The sequence below is a fragment of the Bubalus kerabau genome, chromosome 23, assembly GCF_029407905.1.
Source record: "Bubalus kerabau isolate K-KA32 ecotype Philippines breed swamp buffalo chromosome 23, PCC_UOA_SB_1v2, whole genome shotgun sequence".
In the NCBI taxonomy this organism is placed as follows: domain Eukaryota; kingdom Metazoa; phylum Chordata; class Mammalia; order Artiodactyla; family Bovidae; genus Bubalus; species Bubalus kerabau.
Window position 1 is genome coordinate 2,697,555 of NC_073646.1, and position 13,316 is coordinate 2,710,870.

At 59.9% G+C, this 13,316-nt stretch overlaps 3 protein-coding genes across 4 annotated transcripts; 1 reads left to right on the plus strand and 2 right to left on the minus strand.

Annotated features, from left to right (window-relative positions):
- Positions 1-1,007: 1,007 nt before the first annotated feature.
- On the plus strand, positions 1,008-4,873 carry MLST8 (MTOR associated protein, LST8 homolog). Of its 2 annotated transcripts, none has more exons than XM_055561292.1 (9): positions 1,008-1,066; positions 1,597-1,799; positions 1,928-1,979; positions 2,059-2,221; positions 2,649-2,724; positions 2,810-2,962; positions 3,765-3,889; positions 4,031-4,194; positions 4,284-4,873. In XM_055561292.1, exons 2-9 carry the CDS (start codon positions 1,671-1,673, stop codon positions 4,400-4,402), a joined length of 981 nt encoding a protein of 326 aa, XP_055417267.1. In that variant the 5' UTR covers positions 1,008-1,066; positions 1,597-1,670; the 3' UTR covers positions 4,403-4,873. The 2 variants fall into 2 exon arrangements, with proteins under 2 accessions (XP_055417267.1, XP_055417268.1); XM_055561293.1 differs by having other exon boundaries at positions 1,931-1,979.
- On the minus strand, positions 4,838-6,286 carry BRICD5 (BRICHOS domain containing 5). The gene is made up of 4 exons (XM_055561294.1): positions 5,576-6,286; positions 5,401-5,502; positions 5,033-5,186; positions 4,838-4,932 (listed from the first exon to the last, which is right to left on the minus strand). The coding sequence occupies exons 1-4, from the start codon at positions 6,266-6,268 to the stop codon at positions 4,838-4,840; spliced, it is 1,044 nt and encodes a 347-aa protein (XP_055417269.1). The 5' UTR covers positions 6,269-6,286.
- A 987-nt stretch (positions 6,287-7,273) lies between these two features.
- On the minus strand, positions 7,274-10,111 carry PGP (phosphoglycolate phosphatase). Its single transcript, XM_055562035.1, has 2 exons — positions 9,396-10,111; positions 7,274-9,296 (listed from the first exon to the last, which is right to left on the minus strand). Exons 1-2 carry the CDS (start codon positions 10,033-10,035, stop codon positions 8,971-8,973), a joined length of 966 nt encoding a protein of 321 aa, XP_055418010.1. The 5' UTR covers positions 10,036-10,111; the 3' UTR covers positions 7,274-8,970.
- Between the last annotated feature and the right edge of the window lie 3,205 nt (positions 10,112-13,316).

Sequence of the window (13,316 nt, forward strand, 5' to 3'; positions counted from 1 at the left end):
ACAGCTGACAGCGAGTCAAACTGCTAGTGAGAAGTGAGGCTGGATTTCTGAAAGGGTGCCGTCTGGAAGGATAGTGTGGAAACGCTGACGGAGGGACTTCCCTGGCAGTCCAGGGGTTCGGGCTTGGTGGTTCCACTGCAGGGGACACAGGTTCAATCCCTGGTCGGGGAACCAAGATCCCACATGTCACATGGTGTGCAGACAAAAAATTAAACAAAGAAAGAAAAGAAAAAGAAATGCTGACAGGAAGGAAAGAGGGAAGATTCAGGGAGGAAGGTTGCCAGGACCAGGGCCTGGGTGGATAGGCAGGGGACATGGCCTTGGTCAAGGGGCCAGAGGAAGGAAAAGGGGTGCAGCTGCAATTTGGAAGCCTGGTGGGAAGATGCCCTGGGAGAGGCTGTCTCAAGATCCTCTTTTTTTTTTTTTTCTCTGAGGCCACGTGTGTAGAATGTGGGAAGGCTGGATGGAAGAGGAGGCATGAGGGACCCCAGTAATGGAGGGGTCACTGGGATTAGTGAAGGGACCTGAGGGTCCGACGGGTCTGCACAGGCCTGACAGGGCCCAGACTAGGGGTTGCCTGATGTAGCAAAGAAAACTACAGGACGCCTAACCACACTTGAATTTCACACAAGCAACGTAGAACTTTTTAGTATAAGTATATCCCATGCAATATTTAGGCTGTACTCAACAAAACACGTTGCTTATCTGAAATCAAATGCAACTGGATGTCCTGTAATTAACCTGGGAATCCTAGTGGGCACCAGACGGATGGGGTGGGGGGGGTGGATGGTACCACCCGGCATAGGGAACCGCTCTCTGGAGGGTGGGGTCCCAGAGAGGGGAAAAGGCTGGGGTCGCTGCTTTCGTCCCGGGGCCTGTACCGCTTCTTCCCAGGAGATAGGGGCCTTCTACCCCAGAGCTTTAGTCTCGTCCCCGCCACCCCCGTCCCTCGCGCCCCTTGGTGTCGCCCTACTATCCCATCGATAACTCGACGCTCTGCCTTATCGACCTGCTCCGGCTCCGCTAGCCGTCCTGGGCCGCGGCGAAGCGCGGAGCCGCCTGAAAGGTACGGGGGCCGCGGGACGAGGGCTGGAAGGCGACGTCCAGGGGCCAGGAGAGCGCGCCCCGGGGGCGCTGGCTTCGCGAGACAGAGTCAGGGCGGTCGGCGGAGCGCCGGGGAGCTCGAGGGTCCAGCCAGGGAGCTCCCCCGCGCCGCCCCACAGGGCCCGCCGCTGGCCCACTACGCACGCGCGGCCGCCGCGCTCAGGCTTCGCTCGCGGGCCGGTGCGCAGCCCTGCGCATGCGCGGCCCGCCCCTGCGGCACCGCGGCGCCCGCGGCGCGACTGCCCCCTGCAGGCCGCCGGTGGGTGGGCGTTTCGGCGGCGGCTCTCGGGGCTGGGGACGGAGCCCGCGGCTCGGAGCGCCGAGCTGTCCCTTGCCGGTTGTCACGCGTCTCCCTGAACCTCTCCGCGCCTCGGTTTTCCCCGTGTCTAAAATGGGGATGATTTCATTATTCCCCAGCACCGAGTAATCTGCTGTAACGTACTTAGGACGTAGGGTATTCTCTAAACATTGCATTCCATATCTCTGCTCTAGATGCTCTGATCTTTGGCCCCTGCGGGTCAGACCTAGTGCCCTGTGTCGAACCGAGTCCTTCCGGCAGCCACACCATGAATACGTCTCCAGGCACAGTGGGCAGTGACCCCGTCATCTTGGCCACTGCAGGCTATGACCACACGGTGCGGTTCTGGCAGGCCCACAGCGGGATCTGTACGCGAACTGTGCAGCACCAGGACTCCGTATCCTCCGCTTGGGCGATGGGGCGGGTGGTGCCGGACAGGATGCGCGGTGGAAAGGACGCGGCACTGAACCCGCCGGGGTGGAGGCCTCGGAGGCCCCTGTTGGTCACCCTCCTTAACAGACCCAGCAGGTGAACGCGCTGGAGATCACACCCGACCGCACCATGATTGCAGCTGCAGGTACCCTGCCCTCCACCCCAGCCCCTGATTTCTCCTAGGTCCGTCGGCACAGCCTCACTTGTTTGGCCTCTGCTCCTAGGTTACCAGCACATTCGCATGTATGACCTCAACTCCAATAACCCCAACCCCATCATCAGCTACGACGGGGTCAACAAGAACGTCGCATCGGTGGGCTTCCACGAGGACGGGCGATGGATGTACACGGGCGGGGAGGACTGCACCGCCCGGATCTGGGACCTCAGGTGTGGGCGCCGGGCGGGAGCAGCTTGCTGCCCGGGTGGGTAGGGCGAGGGCCAGCCCGGGAGACTGTCTATGCAGGTGACTTCTTGAAGGCAGGTGAGGAAAGCAGGTAGGGAAGGGAGGCAGGCCCACAAAGACCCCCACCCCCCCACCCCCGGCAGATTCTCAGCCTGATCCCACAGGGGTCTCTGGAATGAGCTGCACCAAAGAGCAAGTCCCGCCTCGAGGCAAGGGCCCACGCTTTATGCCCTTTCTGAGTCAGTCATTGGCTTCAGGCTGCCCTGGGGAGGTCTGAGCCCCCCCAAGTCTTTCCTGTGAGACAGCTCCCATCACAGACAGAGGATAAGTGGCAAGGAAAGGGTATCTCGGGGAGGAGGGGGGCACCGATGGCCATGCACCACAGACGGGGTGTGTCCCCTCATCTCGAAGGTCCCGGAACCTGCAGTGTCAGCGAATCTTCCAGGTGAACGCACCCATTAACTGCGTGTGCCTGCACCCCAACCAGGTGAGGGGGCCGCCCGGGGCTGGGCACCCTGGGGCTCTGGAGGGCAGGGGTGCTGCCCAGCCTCACCTTCCTGGCGCCTCCTCAGGCGGAGCTCATCGTGGGTGACCAGAGCGGCGCCATCCACATCTGGGACTTGAAAACCGACCACAATGAGCAGCTGATCCCGGAGCCGGAAGTCTCCATCACATCCGCCCACATCGACCCAGATGCCAGCTACATGGCTGCCGTCAATAGTACTGTGAGTCCAGGGGAGGGGGTGCGGTTCAGTGCCCTGCTGTTTAGAACCCTATTCCCTGCAGGTGGGCTCTCTCCTCTCCCCCCGAGTCCTGCTTCTCCGTCCTTGGCTCCAGCTCTGACCCAGCCCCCAGAGCCAGAACCCTGGGAGTCATGCCCGATGCAGCCTCTCGCCGCCGGCCATGGCCCACGCAGCAGTCCAGGCCTCTCCATCTCCAGTCTTTCCAGTTGTCCACTTCCCTCTCTCCTCCTGGTCCCAGTTTCCCTCGTCTCTCCCAACAGTGGCTGCAGCCTCTCTGACTTCCTTCCCCTGTGACATCTTCCTGTCTCAATGCAGAGCATCCTTCAGCAGGAGCAGCCTGACTGCTCCTTACCAGGGCCTCAGGACCCTGCCATTTGACCCCTGGACTCCCATCCAGCCTCCTTTTCTTCCTTTAACATCCATTTGATCTCAGCAAATCAGTTATACCTCAACATCCCCAAACTGTCCACTCCCAAGCCTTTGCCCTGCAGTTCCCTGTGTCTGGGTGCCCTTGTCCTGTCTTGTTCTGCACATTTCTGTTGGCCAGGCGCATCCTTCAGGAAGGCCAGGCATGGCCTCCTGCCCTCAGCCCATCAGGTGTGGCCCTTGCTCGGGGCCGGGTCTCCCAGGTGCTCCCTGTCACATGTTCCTGGCCCCCCAGGTTCTTGTGCATAGCCGCAGTGCTGAATGGCAGCCCCTGGATCTAGGTCTTGCTGCTGGGTATCCTCCCCAACCTGTCAGACCAGAGGCCCCGGCCTCCCGTGACTTCCCTCCTTCCCGGCAGGGGAACTGCTATGTCTGGAACCTGACCGGAGGCATTGGCGACGAGGTGACACAGCTCATCCCCAAGACCAAGATCCCGGCACACACCCGCTATGCCCTGCAGTGCCGCTTCAGCCCCGACTCCACGTGTGTGCAGGGTCGGGGGGCAGGAGGCGGTGTGCCTGGGGCTGGGGGCCTGATGCGTTGGGTGTGCTTGGAGGACAGCACAGGAGTGCGGGATGGGAGCGGCTGTTGATGGCACCCCTGCCATGCTCATCCTCCCCCCAGGCTCCTCGCCACCTGCTCGGCCGACCAGACGTGCAAGATCTGGAGGACGTCCAACTTCTCCCTGATGACAGAGCTGAGCATCAAGAGCAGTAACCCCGGAGAGTCATCTCGGGGCTGGATGTGGGGCTGCGCCTTCTCGGGAGACTCACAGTACATCGTCACCGGTGGGCCCCGCCGCCCTGCCCCCCACCCCACTGGCCCAGCCCGGGGCTGCTCCCTGAACCCCATCTGTGCTCTTCCTCCGTCCCTGCAGCTTCCTCTGACAACCTGGCCCGGCTCTGGTGCGTGGAGACAGGAGAGATCAAGAGAGAGTATGGCGGCCACCAGAAAGCTGTTGTGTGCTTGGCCTTCAACGACAGCGTGCTGGGCTAGCCTCGTTCCTGGGCACTGCAGGCAGCCGTCCAGGCGGCACCAGCCGGGTGTGTCTGTCCAGCTGCCCAGGTCAGCGTGACACCCATGGGCTGGCTGCTTCATCCGAGGCTCGCCGGACTGGACTGAGTGACCCTGGCCCCCCGGCCAGGCCAGTCCAAGCTGGGACTTTCTCAGCCCTGGCTGCTTATGTGGACGCAGCAGGGCTTATTCCTTCAGAAACTCTGGACCCACAGGACCTAGAGCCACCAAGGGCGTCCGAGGCTGGTGCTTACCCCCAGCTGGGGCCTCCCCGGCTCTGCCCCACCCTGTTTTGCATCCCCAAGGCCACAGAGAACACCATCACGGCCGGGTGGAGTGGTTTATTATCCCTGTCTGCCCTTGTGGACTGGTGATAGGGTCGGCCAGGTGGCCGGCCTGTGGGACCAGGCTGGGGGCTCAGTCTGGGAGATAATAAAAACAGACGGACACACAGATGTTGCTTGGGAAGCAGATGTCGATACATAGGTAGATCAGCCGCTGCCTCTGGGGCCCTGGAGGAGGGGGCTCTGTGAACCCCAAAGGACCCTTCCCCCTGTCCCCAGACTGTCCTAAGGGAGCCCAGGCCCCTCCGCACAGCCTGCCCCGACTTACCCTCTGCGCGTCGGGCCCAGTAAATGGGGGTCTTGGCACAGAGGTGCCGCACGGGAGCCCCGACCTGGGCAGGGTCCACCTCTTGGCTCCCAAGCACTGCCAGCAGCTCCTGGGTGTAGTGGGTGTCCTGGCTGGGGCTTTGCGTCGCCTGGAGCTGCAGAGAAGGACCCTTGCACTGCTTCCGGCTGGGTGGGGCCCATGCATCCCGGGACATGCTGGTGGCGTGCCAGTCCTGCCCCGGCTCTTGTCAGCACCCTCATCCACAGGAAGACAGAGCTTCTATTCCCCTGAAACTGGAGCCCCAGCCCGCCCTGGGCCCAGGCTGCACACAGGACCCTTTGTCCGGCCCATGGCTGGAGGCTCCTCACCTGAGAGGTGTTCACCAGCAGCTGCAGAGTCTCACGGTCTTGGGGTTCCATCAGGCGCAGGAAGCAGGCCCGGTGCTCCGAGGGCCGGTAACAGACGCAGCCCTGGGCAGGCAGGCAGGTGAGGCAGGGCCACCTGAACCCCTCCCCCCCCGCCCCGCCCCGCCAGGCCACTCACACTCTGCCCGTCGAATAGCACTGCCCAGCTGCGGTTGCTCTGGGCTGGAGTCACCCAGATGGTTGCCACGTTCTGGGCCACATCCACCTGCTCGGTTTGGTTGGATCGGGGCACGCCCGGGCTCGGGAGGCTCAGGCGGAGCGTCTGCAGAGGGGGCTGAGTGGGAGGTGGGAGATCGCTGGCCAGGCTGGGGCTGCCCCAACACCCTCCCATCCCAGCTGCAGGGCTCTGACCCACCACTCCTCTGGGTTTCTGATGTCTGCTCCCTGCCCTGGCCCCACAGGAGGGCTGGGCATGGCTGGTCTCTCCTCCCCTTCCTGACTGTCTGAGCCTCTGCCTGGGTCCTGAGAAGGGGCTCACCTGGGGAGGGCTGTGGCCGAAACCAAGGAGCCCTCCAGCCACAGCAGCGGCGGTGGCCAGTGCCAGCAGCAGCAGCAGCAGGCCAGGAGCTCTCCAGCGCCGGTGGCAGGGCTGGGTCTCCACCTGGAGGCACATCGGAGTCAGTGGGGCCCGGAGTGGAGGCCAGGCAATGGGCTGGTTCAGGGGAGGTAGAGGCTGAGGAAGTTCAGGAGACAGAGGCTCCTCCTGCCCTACCGGGCAGCCCTCGGCCTCTGTCCCCAAGAGGGCGTGGGTGGGGGGAGCGCTCACCCTCACAGGCGTGGGGCGCTCGGCCCAGCAGCTCCCCTGCCCCATGCTGCAGCCAGGGGACAATGCGAGATTGTCTGCTGCTCCCGAGTCGGCTGGGAAACCTCAGGACACCTCCGATCAACCAGTCCTTCTGGCCCCCTCCCCGCCTGACCCCCCTGCTTCCTCCCCAGCCCAGCCACCTGATATCCGGGTCAGAGATGGGACGCCTGGAGGGGCTGCTCATCGCTGCCTGGCTCTCCTGATGCCTGGTCTGTGCAGACCAGAGCGCATGTGGGCCTGGGAGCGCAGGAGCCCTTGTGGAAGTGGAGACCTGGTGGCTGGCGCAGAGGGCAGCCCAGGACTTTACAATACAAAGTCTGGTTGGGGGCTGATTTCATTTTCCTGTAGACATCTGTTCCCAGTCTCTCAGGGTACCTCTACACTCTGGGCACGGGGCCTGGCATACAGCAGGCCATCAGCAAGTGGCTGTTTCATGGGACTCTGCCACTTCCTTTTCCTCCCATGCACCCCAGCTGCTTCCCAGTCCCCAATGCAGGGCAGCTCGCAGGTGCATGCCCAAGACGAGGGCAGCTTCTAGGAGGTTCCACTGCTGCAGGGGCAGCCTCCTGGGATTGCCTGCATACTGCAGGATGGTGAGGCCAGCCTTGTGCCCACAGACCCCTGCCTGGCCCAGCATGGCTGTCCCTAACGGACCGGTGCCATGCGTTTCCAGCCAATTTGTGGCTATGGATCCCAACACCCAGTAGCTACCAGCACTGGCAGTTTTCAGGAAGTGCCTGTCCTTCACCAGCTTCACCCCATGATCTCTTCCTTCTCTGGTTATTTTTTGTATGCCTTGTTTTTCCTGATTCTTTAGAACCCACCTTTCTGCAGTGGGCCTCAAACGGGGCGGAGTTTCTGTGCTGAGTCCCAAATCGAATTGGAGTCCCAGAATGGCCTTGTCCTGAGGGTACCCCCTCCCTCTCCCTGGCCACCCAGCTGTGGCGAGACAGCTGCACCCTCCACACAGAGGCTGCTGTCCAGGCGAGAGCAAGGAACACCAGAGTCAGCTGTGGTCGAGAGTTTAATACACCTTTGGGTTCACACAGTGCAACAGGGGTGGGGGGACAGGATGCACAGGCTCCTGGGCCACTGCCCAGGCAAAGAGGGAAGTGTCGCCGGCTACCGCACCTGCTGCGTGCTCCTGGTGTGGGTGACAACGCCCTGACAGGCCTGCTCAACATCCAGACCCACCTTGAGCCGACCTCGCAGAGCCAACGTCAGCACCACCAACCTCACAGGCGCCGCTGCCCGCGCGTCGCCCCTGGCAGAGTCTGAACCCCAGACGCTCAGGCCTGGAAGGAGCCAAGGCTCAGGACACGCTTTATTGCTCTGAGAACTCTTAGAGGGTGGGTGAAGGTGATCTTGAGGCTAGGAGAGAACTGTGGGCTCTGAGCAGAAGCTGCTGGGTGTGGGGTGAGGCACCAGGAAGTAGTCGGCCAAAAGGAACAGCTTCCCAGGCACTCCCCTATAAGTGCAGCCAGTGGCCCATCCTCAAAGGTCAGCAACTCAGAAAAGGCCACGGCCCCCTGCCAAGAACCCTTGGCTGGCCAGTGGACCCAGCCAGTCCTCCAGCTGGCAAGTGACAAGGGACCTCAGGGTCAAAACAGATGGCCTCATGGACCACTGGGATATGACATCTATCCCAACCAAGTGTCTGGGAAGACAGGAAGAGATTCCTGTTTTGGGGGACACCTCTTTCCTCCCCTACCCAAAGGGAGCCTTGGGTGACAAGCATTCTTTGGCCAGCACATGCCTTTGGCCCAACTGCTGGCTGTGGGGCACGCAGACTTCTTCAGTGGGATCTCCCCTATAAGACAGAGCACAGCTATTAATCATACGCTTACGCTTCAAATCCACCACCTGACAAAGTTGTTAGAAAGCTAAAAAACAAAAACTTTTGGTATCAATGCTGCTCTGAGCTCCCTAAACGGCAGCCCTGAGTTCAACGACGGCATTCATGGCCTCCTGGCTGCTCGCCAAGCAACAGGCTCAGTCCAGACCACCTGGGTTTACATGCACGTTTGGAAAGGACGAGGCTCAGCCGGGCTGAGTTTACAGAAATGCACAACTGCATGTGGGTAGCAGCCCTGGTCTCTAAAACGGAACAGACACTCAGTTGTGACATCGGAGTGGTTTTGAAGGAAGCGTGGGGTGGTGAGGGCAGCACCCCAGATCCTACGGACAGGGAGGCTCCACCCGAGAGCAGCCCCTTCCTTCGCTCCCACCCTGCAGGTGAGGACCTGAGGCGGCAGCAGGTTCCTCTGAGGACCACACGGATGGGGCCCTGGCTTGGTTTGCACAAGTTGCTCACAACAGTGGAAATAATAAGCCCCTCCTCTGCACTGATTTCTGAAACTTTCAATAAATACATGACACCCCTAGACCCACCTCAGTCCCACCAGTAGGCCCTGAGGTTACCTGAATCTTGGACATACACTGAACCCAACAGCAAGGCCCACTGGCACCTAAGGCCCAGGATCCCCACAATGCCCTCCAAGCTTAAAAGTGCATCTTAAAATATAAGTATCTGTAAACAAAGTCGCCCCCCAAACGTTTACTTACAAGGTTAACAACTAGCGCCTCTGCTTAACTCCAAGTAAGCAAACTTGAAGCCACCTAGCTGAGCGATGCTGAAGCCCCACCTATTAATTTGGGTAAGTGGTTTCAATTTTTTTTTTATTCTGGAGATTAAAGACACTAAATCTTTAACCTTGAAGGGCAGGCAAAAGGTCGGCTATGCTGTCAACATAGAAGTCAGGGACCATTTTCTTCTTAGCCATGCAGTCACTTTCCTGATTACTTTTCACGTCTCGCAGACTGGAGACACCCGTGAGGGTCAGGATGGTCTTCAGACCACAGGTCACGCCCAGGAGGATGTCTGTGTCCAGGCGGTCGCCCACCATGACGGTACGCTCTGGGTGGATGCCGTACTCCTGGGACACGCAATCGAAGATGAAGCGGCTGGGCTTCCCTATGATGTCGGCTTGGCGCTGGGCGGCCATCTCCACGGCTCGGACCAGACAGCCGGTACCTGCGGGGGCGGAGAGGGAGGGGAGGCGTGCCGGGGGTCAGAGGCCGGGAGGGGCTCGCTGCCCTCCCTCCAGCCTCCCTCCACCCGGGGCGCACGGACCCGCGATGAAGCGGCCGTTCTCCAGCGGGAGTCGGTTGTCCATGTTGGTGCCCACAAGCAGGCAGTCGGGCTGTTGCAGGTAGCGCACGGCTTTGATGAGCTTCATGTAGCTGAAGTGCGGATCGAAGCCCACCACGACGGCGCGCACATCGGGCTCCAGGGGCGCGTCCAGCCAGGCGCCGGGGCCATCGCCCAGCAGCGGCTCGGGCCCCACGCCCACGCAGGAGACGCCCACGGCCTCCAGCTCGGCGGCCAGGGCCACGCTGCCCAGCACGTAGGCCTTGGGGGCCGGCGGGCCAGCCAGGCGCTGGCGCAGGTAGAGCGCGGTGCAGTAGGCCGTGCCGAAGACCTCGCGACCGGCGTCGGGCCCCGTCGGGCCGCCGAAGCCCAGGCACCTCAGCTTTTCGGCGTAAGCCTCGCGGGTCTTGCTGCTGTTGTTGGTGATGAAGGCGAGGCGCTTGCCGCGGGCCCTCAGCGCCGTCAGGGTCTCAGGCGCGCCGGGCACCGCCGTCTCGCCGCGCCACAGCACGCCGTCGCAGTCGAACAGCAGCGTGTCCACGTCGGCCAGCAGTGCCTGGGCCCGCTCGGCGTTCAGCCGCACGCAGCGGCCGTCGTCGCCGCCGGCCTCCGCCTCCGCCATGGCCGCCCGCCGACGCCGCCGCCACCGGCCGCCGCCGCCGCCGCCGCCACCGGCCGCCCGCTCTTCCTCGCAGCCGCCTGCTGCCGGGCCCGCCCCGCCCCCGGCGCGCTCATAGGCCCCGCGCCTCGCGCGTGTGGCCCATTGGGCCCCGCCTGCGCCAATCCGCCCCCGCCTCCCGCGGGCTGCGGGAGCGCCGGGCCAACCGTCGCGGTCCGCCGCGGGCAGGCGGGCGGCCATTGGCTGGAGCGCCCTAGGCGCCGCGGTGATTGGCTGGCTGGGAGCCAACCGGCATTCTGCGTGGAGCGCTCACTGCGGAAATTCGGCCGAGGAGCCGGAGCGCCGGCGCAGGACGTAAGGCTGCTGTTTATTGGCTGCTGCAGGACAGCTCGCCCATTGGAGGCGCTTGGTCAGCCTAGGTGACGGAGGCCCTTAATCAAGTGACCCCCGCCCCGGGCCGGCTGTGATTGGCTGGCTTGTCTCCTATCTTGCAGGCTGGGCGCTCCGCGGGATCGCGGCGGGAGGGGTCCGCTGTCTCCTTGGGGCCGGAGTCACGTCCGCACCTTTGCCGGGTCGGCGCTGGGCGGTGTTCTGCGCCGTGGACGCAGAGTCTGCGCGTTGGCCGATTATGGCCTTTCCTGAGAGGCAGGTCCAGGTTCCTTCCTAACAAGCCTTGCGTTCTGGAAGACGTTTCCAGGCCTTTGCAAAATCGCTTTTCCTGTGCTTGGTGGTCATGTGGACGAATAATTTACAGGGCAGTGGGATCAGGGTCTAAGAGAAGGACGTTAGTGCCTAGAACACAGCACTCAGTAACTGGTCGCTCTCATCATTAATACGTATTACTAACTTTTGGGGAGGCGTAAAACATACAGGAGATCAATCCTGAATATTCATTGGAAGGACTGTTGCTGAAGCTGATGCTCCAAAAACTTTGGCCACCTGATGAGAAGAGCTGATTCATTGGAAAAGACTCTGGTGCTGGGAAAGATTGAGGGCAGGACGAGAAGGGGACGAGAGAAGATGAGATGGTTAGATGGCATTACCGATTCAATGGATGTGAATTTGAGCAAACTCTGGGACATAGTGAAGGACAGGGAAACCTGGCGTGCTGCAGTCCATGGGGTTGCAAAGAGTCGGACACACACAAAACATAAAGTGCATAAATCTTAAGTGTGCAGCCTGATAGGATTTTAAAGAGTTGGACACAACTGGGCAACTGAACAACAGGCCTGTGTAAACACAGCCGAGATCAAGGTACAGAATACTTCTATCACTCCAGAAACTTCCCTCAAGTCACTATGTGTCCCTAGAGGTTACCCCTCCAACTGCTTTTCTGACTTCTGTCACCAGAGTGAGTCACAGCCTCCTTTGCCTGTCCTGGACTATCTTGCAGGAGCTTGCCCTGTGTACTCCTGGTTATTCCTTCTTTTGGATCAACATAGTATCAATGAAATCCATTCTTCTCAGTGTTGTGTTTTTTTTTTTAATTACCACATGGGTCATTGTAAGAATTTACTCCCCTGTTCCTCACTTGATGGGCATTTGGGTGGCTTCCAGTTTGGGGCCATTGTAAGTAATGCCCCTATGAAGGTTCTTCCTACATGTTCATTTCCAGACATAGACCCTCATTCCTCTTGGGTGGATACTTAGAAGTGGAGTTGCCAGTTCACACAGTAGGTGTGGTTTTCTCAGTACTTTCACTAAGGCCAGGGGGAAGACTAGCAGGTCCCAGCTTCCCAAGCACTTACCCTGTGCCAGGCAATCCAGAACTCCAACTCCCAGTGTGTCAGATCTCTGCTCCTCTCTCAGGTCCCAAGTCTCCATAAAGTCTACTCAGGGGCCCGCCTCACCCTCAAACCCATGAAGTAAAACCAGTAACCTCAGTACCCTTAAGGCCCTGCTTGTTCCCCTATGGCCTGTTGTTTGGTCTTGGCTGGTCTGGGAACCACTGGAGGACAGGGACATGGTATACAGTGTTCCTGCCTGGCGTACCCACTAGCTAGGAGTATCTTGTACCCACTAGCTCCTTCTTTCTGTGTCTTCCCGTTCAGTTTAATTGGTGGATCTGAACATGGGAAGAATTGATTTGACAGGAGGTCACAAATCCTGCTTTACCACCCAGAGGCAGTGTGTGTGGTTCACTGGCAGGAGTGGGGAACACTGCTCTGTCTAGCCAGGGCTGGCTGGCGCAGTACTTGCCTGGCTGCCTTGGTTTACCGGCAGTCAGTAAGTGTCTAGGCACTGAGCGCTGCACTACCTTGTCAGAATCACAGAACAACTCCCAGAGGCGGGGATGATTAATGTCCCCATTTATAGATGGGGAACGCGAGCCACAGACAGTCACCAACTGGACAATGCAAAGTTGGGATTAAACTCAGTTGACCCCAAAGCTGAGCTCTGTTTTGTTTAACATCCCCTGTAGGGTGTAGGCTCTGAGTTGGCATGGCAGGAGAGGTGGAATGGCCAGTATCAAGAGAGGGGATGGTTATGGACAAGGTCCTGAAGGAGGCTGGAAGGGATGGCACCCTTTACTGGGGAGGACTGTCCCTGGAAGAGGTGCGATGCGTCTGGATGGGAGAGGTGCACAGCATGACGGCTTTGTGTCCCTGACACACAGTAGGTGCTCAGTGTATACCTGCCAATGGACAGTGCCAGGGCCCTCCCAAGTGAGGAAGCTGGACCACAAGCAGAGTGGGGCATGAACTTAGATGGTTCAAGGACATACACTAATCTTCATGGCATTCCATGCATTTAAATTATATTAGAGAACTTCCCTGATGGCCCAGTAGTTAGGAATCCGCCTGCCAATGCAGGAAACACAGGTTTGATCCCTGGTCCAGGAAGATTCCACAAGCTGCGGGGCAACTAAGCCCACGTGCCGCAACTACTGAGCCCATGTTCCAGAGGCCGAGAGCCGCAGCTATGGAAGCCTGTGCACCCTGGAGCCCGTGCTCTGCAATAAGAGAAGCCACCACAAAGAGACGCCTGCACACTGCTGCTAGAGAGTAATCCCTGCTCTTTGCAACTAGAGAAAGTCTGCATGCAGAAATGAAGACCCAGCACAGCCAAAGATAAATAAATGATCTAAATTATATTTGAAACTACCAATAGCCATTAAATCTGTGTTTTCACAGATGTTCTCCTTTCTAATGAGCTAAGCAAAAAAAAGGACTGAAGGGAATTCCCTGGCAGTCCAGCAGTTAGAACTACAAGACTTCGTTGCCAAGGGTGTGGGTTTAATCCCTGGTTGGGGAGTAAAGATCCCACAATATGCATCTGCGGCC